Source organism: Anopheles merus, chromosome 2L, assembly GCF_017562075.2.
Source record: "Anopheles merus strain MAF chromosome 2L, AmerM5.1, whole genome shotgun sequence".
Classification (NCBI taxonomy): domain Eukaryota; kingdom Metazoa; phylum Arthropoda; class Insecta; order Diptera; family Culicidae; genus Anopheles; species Anopheles merus.
Genome location: NC_054083.1, coordinates 27,954,094 through 27,968,153, shown reverse-complemented (window position 1 = coordinate 27,968,153; position 14,060 = coordinate 27,954,094). Strand labels below are relative to the sequence as shown.

General features: G+C 47.9%; 3 protein-coding genes across 5 annotated transcripts in view; 2 read left to right on the top strand and 1 right to left on the bottom strand.

The window, feature by feature from the left end:
- Positions 1 to 14,060, bottom strand: part of LOC121591508 — a 59,483-nt gene that overhangs the window by 21,229 nt on the left and 24,194 nt on the right. The window lies entirely within an intron of this gene.
- On the top strand, positions 1,942 to 8,947 carry LOC121592301. Its single transcript, XM_041913700.1, has 10 exons — positions 1,942 to 2,516; positions 4,489 to 4,604; positions 4,712 to 4,897; positions 4,986 to 5,202; positions 5,313 to 5,710; positions 5,803 to 5,968; positions 6,288 to 6,433; positions 7,344 to 7,458; positions 7,584 to 7,690; positions 7,768 to 8,947. Exons 1-10 carry the CDS (start codon positions 2,483 to 2,485, stop codon positions 8,860 to 8,862), a joined length of 2,580 nt encoding a protein of 859 aa, XP_041769634.1. The 5' UTR covers positions 1,942 to 2,482; the 3' UTR covers positions 8,863 to 8,947.
- On the top strand, positions 9,533 to 12,330 carry LOC121591509 (serine protease inhibitor 27A). The gene is made up of 5 exons (XM_041912106.1): positions 9,533 to 9,656; positions 10,837 to 10,934; positions 11,003 to 11,815; positions 11,882 to 12,032; positions 12,104 to 12,330. Exons 1-5 carry the CDS (start codon positions 9,626 to 9,628, stop codon positions 12,238 to 12,240), a joined length of 1,230 nt encoding a protein of 409 aa, XP_041768040.1. The 5' UTR covers positions 9,533 to 9,625; the 3' UTR covers positions 12,241 to 12,330.

Genomic DNA, 14,060 nt, shown 5'->3' with positions numbered 1-14,060 from the left:
TTGGGAAAGAAAACTACTTTCTACACACGCTTTCTCACATACTGCTCGTCGGCAAATCCATCTTGCCCCTAACTCCAAGGCGCTCTCCCCGTTTGCGGTTGTGTGTCTTACAAGGATCTTGAACGGTAGCAGCACACTTCAAGACTTTTCGCACGTTTACACCGACACCCCGAAGCCGAAGGACGTCTCTCTCACTCTAATGAGTGGCGTGCAAGACGGCGGAACGGCGATGTAAGTGGGCTGCGCACGGCTTGAATTAACTTTTTTCCCCACAGCGGATGTTTGGCTGTTGCTCGCTGGTCAAAACTTTTACGGAAACCAATGCTTTTGAAGAAATGTAGAGTTAGCGTATGTTTGCTATGAATGTTGTAACAAAAATGTTCCATTTTTATACAACATAAAGTGAATTCATTTCTTTTATAAACTGTCAGACCTTTTGCCTTAGGCTCTGATTGACCTTCTTAACTCACCAATGTACCTTATCCGTATAACCGAAGATTAGATTTCCATCAATAAAACTTAGGTAGAAAGTTTTTCACCCTGTACAACGAACGAGCTCCAACAAATCCTCGGGCAATCTCGCTCTCTAGCTGCAATCGCTTCTGATTTTCCGGTCAATAAATTTGTGCCGACATTCGTCCGCTTCTCAGCCCACAGGTTAATTTGAAGCTGTCCAAACGACCAAGTAAGAAACTTTCCCCTGCAGAGCGCGGCAGTACAGGGCTTCGTTCCTCCTTGAAACTTCATCTTTCACTCCGAGAGCGGGCGCTTTTCATCCGCAGGCAAGGAAAGTCTTGCACTGGAACCTCCCGTTTCTCACAGTGAAAAAAAACCCCCGAACAGTACGATTACTTCAGCACGTACTGACAATTGTACACCACCGGCGCCAGGACCACGTGCGGGTTCAAGTAGTCCCCCACACTGGCAAACTTTCCCACCCGGGCAGTAAATCCACAGCGCACAGTGCAGGAATTACACGGCTATGAGCAGACGAGTAGACTGGTCCAACGCTGAGGCCTTTCCCCTTTTCGCTGTGAAGAATGCAATCCAAGCTACTACACATTCCAGCCCGGCTCCACTAAACGCTCATCCGAAAGTGCGTCAGAGGAAAAAAGTGATTTCACACTCTTTTTGCCCCTTCAACCCACACCCGTTGAAAGCTCACTCTGACAAACATACTGCGTCACGGTTACAGATTTGTAGAATCTCCCCCGGCCCAAAACCTAAACAAACGGCCAGTGCCAGAGTAAACCGCAAACTGCGCACCGGTATTTGCCCAGGAGTTGGCTGGCTGCTCGGCAAACGAGCTGATGGGCTTTCCCACCATCCAGCTTGCCATCATGCCGTTGTATCGGCGTGCACACGCACACGCCATACTCCATATTTTGGATAGACGGTATGCGAGATCTAAATTGTTTTCGTCAAGTGGACGCAACCTCGCAGTAGTAGAAGCCCGGGTGCCCCCTCGGGTGTACTTATATTTGAGCAGCTTGTTGGGAAATCCCCTTTTTGCCGAACGGTGGCGACAGCAACGTTGCCGTGCACGGCGCGTAAAACATGGTGGCACTCATCAGAAAACAAAACGCTTAATTTTGATTGATAGCTTCTTCTTGTTGTTGCATTCTTCGCTCCATGTCTTTAAGGCTATAATTCCATAATAAATTACAAAAAAAATGTTTCTCAAACACTTTATGTTTGATTTCCAAATCCCATCCAAAACCAGTTGGAAATAACATGATTAGAATTATCATTAAAATCCACCTTCCCAATCACCCCCTCTCATCGTTAATATAAGAAATAGTTTTTTTACGAATTTCGCCCCGACATGCCGCGCTTATTCCGATGAGTGGCGATACTCAGTCACTCAGCAAATGGGGCACTCTCACGCACACACGAGATCGCATAATCAGCGTTCGATCGCAGCGCAGCATCGGGGCGATCTTTTTTCTCAGTAAAAGTTTGATCGCGTCCCGGCCAAGTCGTGCCGTCGCGACCGTCCGTCCCCAGTCGCGTACAGCGTTCGTGGGGTGCTGTTGCTATTATTTTTGTTGTTTGGTGCGTGTGTGTGTATTGTTAGATTTGTTTTGTGTGCGTCGCTGCGTTCTTCACATCAAGGCCTATCACAAGGTGGCACACCATCAAGGTCAAACGTGGCCTTAGCCCATCTTCCGCGGGAGTCGTTAGATCGTTCGTTTCCAGCTTTGGGCGTGCGCCCAGCCAGTGAATTTTGTTTGTGTGTGCATCGTTTGCATCGATCATCTAATACCCGTGACGCAGAGTGGCGGAATTTACGCACGATCACACACATCAACGCACCGCCAATGGTGGCTGTGCTGTGCGTGTAAGGGCGTCCGTGTAAAAGCAACTGACCGTCAATAACACAAACGGTGCGAGACAGAGTGCTCACCTTAATACCAGCCAAACAGCTGTCGGGGGATCGGATTTGGAGATCCCGCTAGCGACGGACAGCTTCCCAAGCGAGATGCGGTCGGCGGTGCCCAATAGCGTCAGGTGCTGTAAGTGTCACTACGTAGCAAAAAAAAAGCATACTACGGGATTACGTTTTCAGGTCAAGGTTTTCGTGTGCAATAACAGGCAGAAAAGAGACCCTCCGTATAGACGCGGCTTGAGCAGAATTATCGAACAGCAAACGGTGCCTTGTAGATCGATATCCGCAAATTAGAACAAACCGGAGAAGCCTGAGCCAGTGCGTATCAATTGCTGGTGACACACTACCCTTTTTTCCATTGTACCGATTACATCGCTTTGGAATTTCATGCCAGTGAAGGTTGTCTTCATAATTGCCCGCCGTTTTGCGACACACCGAAGACGACGATGATTCAGCTCGAACAGGGCGCACTTGCGTCACATCGAGCACCGCATCGTACGCGGATCGAAACAATCAATCTCCGGCCGTTTCCAGCCGTTCCCTCGCTTTTTTTGTTGTTGTCCCGCCGTATCCCACCACACACACAAGCCACACAGAGGGCGATTAGCATGTGCGCGCATATGCACTGACGTCGCCTTGTCGTCGCCGTGACTGATGATGATACTCTGATCGAGCGCGCGCTGCACGCTTTGCAACGTTTCCCAAATCCGGTAGTAGCTTCACGTCTAGCGAAAGCATTGCAAACTAAACCCAGCCTGCTCGGCTAATGTTCTGTCTGTTGATGCAAATCAATCTCCCATAGACACCTAACCGACGGTGATAACCATCCCGGCGAAACAAGCAGCCAGCCCGCGAAACAGCTCTTCCCAGTCAAAACATTGAATATTAATAAGCTCAGGTGTACAGAACGAAGATCCCTGCTACCAGCCTTCATCGATACCGATCAAAACATCAAGCAATCCATAAGCTGTGTGTTCTTTTTTTTTTTTTTGCACCTTTAATTTCGGGAAGCTTACTCCGATTGGCGAAGATTTTTTCTCAAGCCAGTCAATTAAACGGCGACCGCTAACAGGTTTTCGAACAGGTTTTCTGGGTGTCAATGGCACGAATCGATAGGGGAGGGGCAAAAAACCCACGGATTGAAGCGTTAGGGTATGATGATGTTCTTGAGGTTTGGGTTGGTTCTTGGGTTGGTTTGGTTCGCTTTCCGTCGGAGCCAATCTTTGGAACGATTCCCATATAGTTCAAGAAGACGCGACGACCAAATTAGCATACGGGATGAAATCAAATAAGTCTTCCGAGATGTTGTTTCTCTGGGGTTACCTTAAGAGTGTGGTTTGCGGCTGCAATGTGTTAAACAAGTTTGATTGCATATTTTTTAATGTCTTACAAAGATAGAATTTCAAAAACTGTCTTCCTCTTTAAGTTTTCAAAACAAGCGATTTTTTAGCATGGCTCACTTGATTTCTTAGCTTAATTTGTCAAATTTTTATCCGAAAGCTTGCTAGAGCTTTATCATTCATACCAATATATGGTTTAGAATCGAAATAAGCAAATCAGTAAATTGTCTTCAACTCATATAAATTGGTTCAGGATGCCCATTCATGCACTTTCCCTGAAGTAGTCATGCTTATGAGTTTCAAGAATTCCATACCAGAAGAGCTCTTATTCCAGTTGTACAAGTCCTCATTGGAGTTGGAAACTTTCCAACTCATAACTACCGGTACGCATACTCACAACCATTCGTCATGCAAAGAATTTACCATGCCCGACATCCCCAAACTACTGACGAGGAGTGCTTCCAACAGCATACGACCTGGTATGATGTTTGCACTTGTGCGAATCGAAATACGTAAACAAACGATCCAACAACGTGCAACACGAGCAACATCAACAACAACAACAAAAAGTTGTTAAACTCAAACACACTACCACCCAACCGCTTCGCAGTAGACGGAGTAGATGCTTACATTAGTGCGTCATCGCCACGTGCGGCTCACACACAGCGTTCTTTACTGCCTTCAAGCGGGGTTTCGTCCGGGAACGCTCGATGCATCGATATGTGCGCGCTACATTTCACCCGTTCCGGTTCATTGCAGATGCAGTCCTGATGCTGCTGATTTCCTTCGGTACGGTGCAACCCTTCCGGCGGCATCACCCCCGGCACCAGTCCTCGTTCGTGTCGAGGAGTGACTTTGACTGGAATCTCGCTCGTGTAAGTACACTCCACGACACGCCGTGCACAGTTGATTGGCACTAGATAGCGGAGCTTAGTTGAGCTTTTTTCCTCATTTTTGCTCTCCTTGCCGTCTGCCATTCCAGGAAGTGTTCCGGCACGAAGACTCAAATGTCGTGTTTTCGCCGTTCTCCATCAAACTTTTGCTAACGCTACTGTACGAGGCAGCCGAACCGGGATCCGGCACCCGGTCGCAGCTCGAGGCGGCACTGGTCGATCCGGACCTGAACCAAACGCGTGCCTTCTACACACAGTTCCTAGATGCATCGCAGGTAGGTTATTTTTACCCCCTTTTTTTAAAAAGATCGATGTAGTTGTTTCGATTTTTTGTTTCTAACATTTCTTGCTTCCCTTCTGCAGCAAACGAACGGTGACTATGAGTTCGATATTGGCACAAAAATGTTCCTGGACAAGGCGCGCGCCAAGCTGCCCCAAGCGTACACTGACCTGCTGGAGCAAATGTACCGTACCTCGGTGGAGCGCGTATCGTTCAATGGCACAAAGGCGACCGCCGAGCGGATAAACACCTGGTGCGAAAAGGTAACCCGTGGTCGCATCACGGAGCTAGTTACGGAAGGTAAGAGGTGACGTGCGACACAGCAATTTCCCCGCAATGAGTACGTCTCGTTTATTAGCTGATAATCATCGGAGCTCTTTTCAACCCAATCCTTTTTTTTCGCCCCACAGACACACTACAGGACGCACAGCTAGTACTGGCAAACGTGCTGTTCCTGAAAGCGTCCTGGAAGAACTCGTTCCCCGACGACCAAACGCACAATCGGACGTTTCACGTCGCCGACGGCGACACGGTGACAACCGAGTTCATGCGCCAGATGGATCTGTACGACTACACCGTTCACGAGCAGCTCGGGGCGGAAGTGCTCCGGCTACCGTACAAGGGACGCCAGTTCAGCATGAATATGGTGCTGCCGCACCGGAACGTTTCACTTGCGGCGCTTGCCGACGCTCTCACGCCCACCATGCTCGACTCGATAGCGGAGCAGTTCGTGCGGGAAGAGGTAACGGTGCTGATACCAAAGTTTCGCTTCAACTACGGCACACTGCTCAACGAGGCCATCCAGCGCGTAAGTCACAGTTGTACCAATCCCGTATCATACGGGATCATAAGGTAGTTGCCGATTCTCACTTTTTCATTTTTACCACGTTCTACTTTCAGCTGGGAATACGCGACGTTTTCACTAAAAATGCAGCACTTCCCCTGCTTGCGTCTGCTGATGACGCCAAACAGAGCACCACCAAGAATGAAGTGCAGGTATCGAAGATGCTGCAAAAAGCGGGAATCGAGATCAACGAAAAGGGGACGCTTGCCTTTGCAGCAACTGGTACGTCATCGCTGTGCTCGAGGAGCATTACAAATACTTTGTTTTTCGTTTACTTGAGTTCAGATAGGGAGGGGGGGGGGACATCTGCTAGGGAACTAGTTGATAACATCTTGACCCTGTCGAATGTCGTCGGCTAGGCAGCTGTCGAATCGTTCTTCCCCTTTTTGGTGTTTGCTGTATGGATTTAGTGTTTCTTATCATCATCAAACTTCTTACTTTTCCCCAGTCATCCCAGAGAGTTTTGAACCAAGTAAAAAACCCCTTTTACATTCCACTCACAAAGTTTTTCCTGTTTGTCTTCACCATTTTACTTCCACAGAAATTCAGCTAGTCAACAAATTCGGTTACGACGGCGAGCCGATCGTGTTCGAGGCCAACCGACCGTTCCTGTTCTACATACTCGACGAGGAAACGAATGCGATCCTGTTCGTGGGAAAGGTAACGGATCCTTCGCGCAGCACGCCCTAACATACCGCCGCTCCAAACAAAGCACCATCTGAAGACATTTTTAATGACAAAAACGCTCAACGAAAACGCTATGCCACGTGCCGCGACCGTAAGTCGGCATTTTAGCTTTTAATCACGAGACAAAACACTAGCAGCCAACTCCCATTGCCGAGCGACGACGCGACGACACGCTGACACGACTGAAGAGAGAAATAGCCAACCAAGTAGCCGTAAACAAATCATCGCCCGCCAGCCACCCTTCAAGGCCGCCGGCAGCGGCGTAACCCGTTAACGTTAAAGCTTTGGAAGTTGTGTAACATACAATGCCTTTAGTTATAGTTCCTTTAGTGAGTAAGGTTTTTTGTAAGAAAATAAACAAGCTACAATCTAATCAGCGCAAAAAGCATTGACCAATTGGTGGGACCGGGCCGGGTTTTCCCGACTATTTACCGACCGATGTGCAACGATTTCGCAGAATGCAATCAGATGCGGAATGAGGACAATGATTGTAGAATATAAAAATCCCCACCCTCGTCCCACCGTGCCAATGCCATCAGATTCAATTGCTTTTCAGAAGGTGTACAATGGCGCTTAGAGACACTTTATTATGCTATTTTATTATTAAGAATTGTAGTACAATAACAATCAACAACTCCTTCAATAACATTCACTTGAATCGAATTTGTTCAAGAAATAAGACAACCATTTCGGTACACTCTTTCCAAACACTTTTCAATTCACCAGTTGTTGAGACTGGCTCAATGATTGTATGCATCGCGTTACGGTCCCAGCCGAAAAGGGTACCGTAATCTTTTGTTCACTACTACGTGGAATATTCTTACGAAACAAACATTCATTCCGCCCTGGGCACTCACAGGGATGAACTCACCCACTGGTCGGTCCGCTGGTTTGCGTGGATCCAACATAGACACCCCGTGCCGCGGTCCGCCTATCAGTAAACGTTGGCAGATCGTTCGAGCTGGACGAAATGGGCATCTTCCACGGTCGACGATGGGCAGCGGTGTTGTGCTGTGTGTTTGCGCGTATGTTTACCTCTATCAGCTGATACTTCCTCCACACACTCACACACACACTGAGGTGGGGAGGAGGTGACAGTCTCTAATCTAACTGTTCTTTCACAAATATCTCTCTTCCCCCACACACGCAGTGACGATCGCGGCTACTCCAAGGAAGTTTTTACAAAATCGCTTCACCGTCGACTACGAACCATTCGCAGGCCCGTGGAATGATGATTTCGATTGGAGCGTAATAAAGGTACTCACGACTGTGCCAGGGTGCAGTGGCGGTGGTGTTGCATTAATCACACTTTGTTCTGTTTCCCCCCCTTCCAGGAGGTACTCCACAAAGCGCCGGGCAATGCGGTGATTTCACCGCTCTCCGTTAAGGCCCTGCTGGCGCTACTGTACGAAGGTTCGGCGAGCCGATCCGAGACGGAGCGTGAACTCCAGCAAGCACTCAGCGGCGGTAATTCGCAGGCCGTTCCCAAGCTGCAAGACGATCTGCTGCAGTACAAGCAACAGCAGCAGCAAAATCTGCTCATTACCGATCGCATCTTCTACGACACCACGGTTACGCTCCTTCAGAAGTATCACAGCATCATTGCGGCTCGCTACAATGCCACGACGCAGAGTGTGGACTTTCAGGACACGCAGTCGGCGGCGGCCGAAATCAACGCGTGGATCGCGCAAAACACGCGCGGCAAGATTCAGAGCATCATCAAACCGGACCTGCTGCAGGACGCACTGATGATGCTGATCAACACGATCTACTTCAAGGGTTCCTGGTCCATCCCCTTCCCGACCAATGCAACGGTCGAGCGGCCGTTCTTCACCGGCAGAATGCACACGGCGGGCCGGTACGGTGGACCGCGGTCCGTTCCTTTCATGAAGCAGCGCGAGCGGATCTTCTACTACAGACATGCCGAGCAGTTGGGTGCCCAGTTTCTGCGCCTACCGTACGACTCCAACCAGCTGTCGATGATCGTGGTGCTGCCGGATGAGCAGGTTTCGCTGGGGCAGCTACTGTCCCGGCTTACGACTGATGCGGTCCACGAAACGCTGGCCGACATGTCCGAGGAGGAGGTCGAAATCGAGCTGCCCCGCTTTACGATGACTTATTCGAGCTCGTTGCGCGAATGTCTGCAGCAGCTGGGCGTCTCGCGGGTCTTCACCGACCAGGCAGAGTTACCGCTGATTTCGCGAGGTCGCACTACCCCGCTAAAGGTTAGCACGATACTGCAGAAGAGCTGCATTCTGGTCGACGAGCAGGGGACGGAAGCGTCGGCGGCGACCGAAGGCACGCTGGTGTTTACCATTCTCAACCAACCGGTCAAGTTCATTGCCAACCGGCCGTTCCTCTTCCTGATCTACGACGAAGGCAAGGGCAACTGGCTGTTTGCCGGCAAGGTGGAAGATCCACAAACGTAAGCGGGCGACAAACAGTGACCAAACAACAGAGCTTCTTGTATGAGCAATATCAATAAAGATGGTTCACTGTTTAGTACCAAACCTATATGAGGACTATTCCGCCCCTTATTTGATGTAGATGTAGGTGTGGTTTTTCCCTTCTTCTTATTATTCTTTTTTAACATACCGATTGTTGATCAAGTCCTACCTATACTTGCCTATCCATGATTATTTAATAGCCCATAGCAAGATAGTCAGTCGTCCTTATAAGGCTTACAATCCATACGGGGCTTGAACCTTTGACGGGCATGTTGTTAAGCCGTACATGTTGACGATAGTACTACGGATCCGGCTTAAAATAAAAATTAGCCAAAAAAAAAACAAAATCTTTCTGCTAATTTATTCAAACTACCGTTGGCATCGCTTTCTTGTCCACCATACATTTGCAGTGTGGCAATCGTTGGGTCATGTATATATTCTGTTGACCCGGCGCCTAAGCGAGTATGGGTGCGATCCTGCCCGATCATCAGCTTCCGAACTGAAACCGGTTTATCAGCGATCGAGTGCGAACCTGAACCGCGCGCGCGATCAGCAGCCCGTTCGAGCCCGATCTCGACCGGTCACTCACAAAGCAGTAGGGGCAGGTGAGATAGGGAAGACGCGCACGGCACGTTCGAGCACTCATCTCGCGCTCGCGATCGACCGCAGAACCATTTTGTCCGTATTCCAGTACGGACGCAGTTTGTGTTGTGTGACTCCTCCGGTGTTGGTTGCGGTTTCAACCATGAACAAGCTAAGCTTTGTGATATTGTGCCGTAAGTTAACCTTCTATTATTGTCATTGTTATTACAGGTTTTGTTGTTATTTTTAATCATTGTGTGCAAGTTGAAGTGATAGCTGTGGCGTAAAAGAGTTTGAATTTTGATTTTATGCGGTAAAATCCTCTGATCGTGACTCTGACTTCAGAATATCACTAAGGAATACTGCCGTTTGATTTGTTTAGGTACCGTGTAGGTTTTTCTTCAAGTTGGTAGAATCGAACAGATAAGAACGCAAGCCAACCTACAGGCATAGCCCGTAGGTACTGTTTATATGACCCGCGGCACCCGTAGGTCGCCTTGACCGGTGGTTTTTTCTTTACTATAACATCTCGCTCACACACACACACACACACACACACACACACACACACACACACACACACACACACACACACACACACACAGACGTTAGCGATCGTCTTCGGTGTTGATTCTTCTTTCGCCTTTGTCATCGCGTTTCCTTTAAGGTAACCAGTTTATATGTTACCCCAGTTCCCTTAACGAACGCTTGATCAAGTTCTTCCTCAAGCTGTGAGATCTATTTCTTTTCCGATCGACTAGTTTGCGAATTCGTGCAATAAATGTATACACACACCAAGATCGAACCCTACATAAAGAAACTATCGGTGCGAATACGTGCGCATCATATTACCGACAAAACAGATCGATTCGTTCACGACTGGGTGTCAAATGTCGAAAACTGGTCAGTCAAGTTTTGGTCGCCGGTTCGGATATTCAAATATTCGACATTTGAACATTCGGTGCGAACACAACATGCATAATGAATAGTGCTGGCGCGTGCTGTGCTCGTACGGGGCTGATACGATGAACTTCACCGTTTGTGTGCGTGTGCGTGAGAGCGTACTCCGGTGGGAATTCCCCACCGTTTGAAAGCAGTCGCGTTGATAGCACCGGTATTTCCCGGTTCTATTTGTGGTCGTTGCTGACACTGAGCGTCTCGAGTTAGTCGAGGATGACACTGACACTGAAGTGAAGAGGAAGAGATGGAATTGAAGTAGGTCACTTTGCAGGAGATACACAATAGCGAAGAACCGAACGGGCCAACGAAGCTGCTACCAGTTCTACCGATGGGAAAATCCCAACAGTTACAAACTAGGGGCGAAGCAGTTGGAATGAAATCCCAGCTAGTTTAAAATTTGGTTTCTTCTTTCAGTTGCTGCACTTTTAGTTTTTGACGCCACAGCCCAACAGGATGTACACGGCCCATTCCAAGGTCAGCGGCAGAATGAGTTTGACTTGATGTTCGTGAAGGTTTGTTCTTTGTCACTGCTTATGTATTGAAACCATCAACTAAACGATCACCTTAAACGTCTCTGCAGGAAATCTTCAAAAACCACAACTCCAACGTTGTCCTGTCACCGTTTTCGGTGAAAATTCTGCTCACACTCATCTACGAGGCGTCCGACACCAGCTTCGGCAATGCCGTGTCCAACACCAAGCGGGAGCTTAGCTCCGTCATCCAGAACGATAACATCGACCATACGCGCAGCTACTACAAGCAGCTGCTCGAATCGGCCCAGCAGGACAACAAGGACTACGATCTGAACATTGCGACCAACTTCTTCGTGGACGACTTCATCGAGGTGATCAACAAGTATCAGCAGATCGCGAACACGCACTACCACGCAATGCTCGAGAAGGTGTCCTACTCGAACCCGACGCAGACGGCGGCCACCATCAACAACTGGGTGTCGGAGCACACGAACGGCCGGCTGCGGGAGATCGTAACGCCCGACAGTCTCGAGGGCGCGGTCATTACGCTGGTCAATGTGATCTACTTCAAGGGCCTGTGGACGTACCCGTTCCCGGAGGTGGCGAACAACTTGAAGCCGTTCTATGGTACCCGCGGCAAACCCACGAACGCACAGTACATGGAGCAGAACGGACAGTTCTACTACGACAACTCGGCCGATCTCGGGGCTCAGATTCTGCGCCTGCCGTACCGTGGCAACAAGCTCGCGATGTACTTCATCCTGCCGAACCCGGAAAATACGGTCAACCAGGTGCTGGATCGGATCAACAGTGCATCCCTCCATCAGGCCTTGTGGTACATGGAGGAGAACGAGGTGAACGTAACGCTGCCCAAGTTTAAGTTTGACTTTAGCGAACAGCTGAACGAGCCACTGCAACAGGTAACGGGAAGGAATTGCTGCCAATTTTACCCATTGACTTGCTAAATCCACTTCTCCCGGCTTTAGGTTGGTATTCGTGAGATCTTCTCACAAAACGCATCGCTACCACTGCTGGCGCGTGGACGTGGAGCACGGGATGAGGTGCGAGTGTCGCGGATCTTCCAGAAGGCCGGCATCACCATCAATGAGCTGGGCAGTGAGGCTTACGCTGCTACCGGTAAGACACTACGGTGTTAAGCATAATTGTTTTGCAAAAATGATTCTAAACCTTCATTTTCCTTCTGTTAGAAATTCAACTCGTCAACAAGTTCGGTGGAGATGGTGTGCAGATCTTCAACGCTAATCGGCCGTTCATTTTCTTCATCGAAGATGAAACCCTCGGAACAATGCTATTCGCGGGCAAAATTGAAAATCCCGTCTTTTAAAGTAAAGCTGGCGGAAGCTCGGATCGTTCGTTTCAAGTACTCAATCCGCTAGACAATATTTTCATGCAATAAAAATGCTATCAAACATGACTGGAAGGCCATTTGTTCGCTTCTGTTTTCTCTTGTTTTGTGGGGCTTTCGTAATTTATTAAATTGCATTAAAGAGCAATTTCATTTTTTCAACTTCATGTCATGAATTATATGAGCTTGATTCAAAATTAGCACGCAATATTCAGGGCAAATTAGCTCGTCTAATATTTCAAGCACATTAAAACAACATCCAGACTTCAACCAATCAAGCACGAGACTGCACTGGCTCAAGCTACAGGTCGATTATTGAGTAAATAAATAATATTCACTCCAATGGGCTGCTAAAAGTGCTTCATCCAACGATAAATGATACACCTGGATGCTCACGCTCCAGAAACAACGCCCGTGCTCGATATCCTTGAAGCATCTTTGAGCAGGGAATTTGCAAACATCAATCATTCGAACAATCGGCTCAATCGATCCGACCGACCCACTATAAATAATCCTCGATCAAAGGTGCATTTAGCGACTATCATCGTACCGACGCTATCCGGTGTGTTGTTAGCAAGAACGTTTCCAGCCCTTGCATAACTGCACACACACACACAAAAGACACAAGACGAACAATGCACACTCCTTCCCATGGCAGCGAAGCCATTCTTCACCGTTTCCAACGCCCAGTCGAGAGTATAATAGGGGTGTGTACCGATCTAAATTCGATCCAAGCCGAAAGTGCTGACAAAGCGTTTCCACGTCCCTCCACAACGAAAACCTCCATCATCAAAGCAGGATGATGCAGTTCTGAAGCTTCAGGTCGCTTCAGTAGCGTTGCACTTTTCTTCTAACAACACACACACACACACACACACACACACACACACACACACATCGAAGAAGAATGCCCCCGATGCAACCGATACACGGTACTCCGTGTACCTTGCGGCAACAGCCCGTGCAGCCCATAAATAATGCTGAATCATAAAAATGTAATTACCAAGGGTATGTTTAATTTCTACACAAAAGGGAAAAGCAAAAAAAGCCCTTCACGTCCTAGGAAGTACGCTACGATATGGTTTATTTTGAAGTTTGTTTTATGAGCTTTTTTAACGGCGAAGAGATTTCCCCCTTTCGTGTGTTTCGCCTGTGTAATGCAAGCGAAATCCGCAAACGATGCGAGGACTCTCCAACCTTTACAATGAGTGGGGGATTTTTTTTTGTGTGTTTTGTGTGTGTTTATGGAGAACTTTGCCAGTAAAAGTAGAAGAGCTTTGTAAACATTGCTGCTGGAGTGTTGTGCGATTTTTTCCAAGATTTTCGTAATGATAACCATGACTCGGAGAATAATGAATCTCCGTCGCTAGGTATCATTTTTCCTGCTAGCATAACATCGCCGGGGGTTCAATTAATTAATAAAGTGTACTTTCCTTTGTTTTTGCTTATTTTATTGCAAAAAATCGTCCTGTAGTGCTGTTTTTGCTTATACAACAGCAGCATCATAGCAACGACAAATTTCAACTAAAGTCAATTAATTGAAAATCGTAATTCGTTCGAAATACATGAATCTTTTTCAAACATTCTGTTTTTTCCGTGATTTATTGCACAATGAATTGCTCATCTTAATCTCTCGTCTTCCTCCTATTAGTTCTCTTGCAGATTGTCGATAATGTGTTAGCCATTTCGACACCTGCGCCTGTTTGATCGCATTTCTGTGTTTTCCACCAATGTGAAATAGAGCTTTATCGTGTTTCTGTCGAAAACAGCAGGTGTGTGAGCTCCAAGTTTTTATTTTG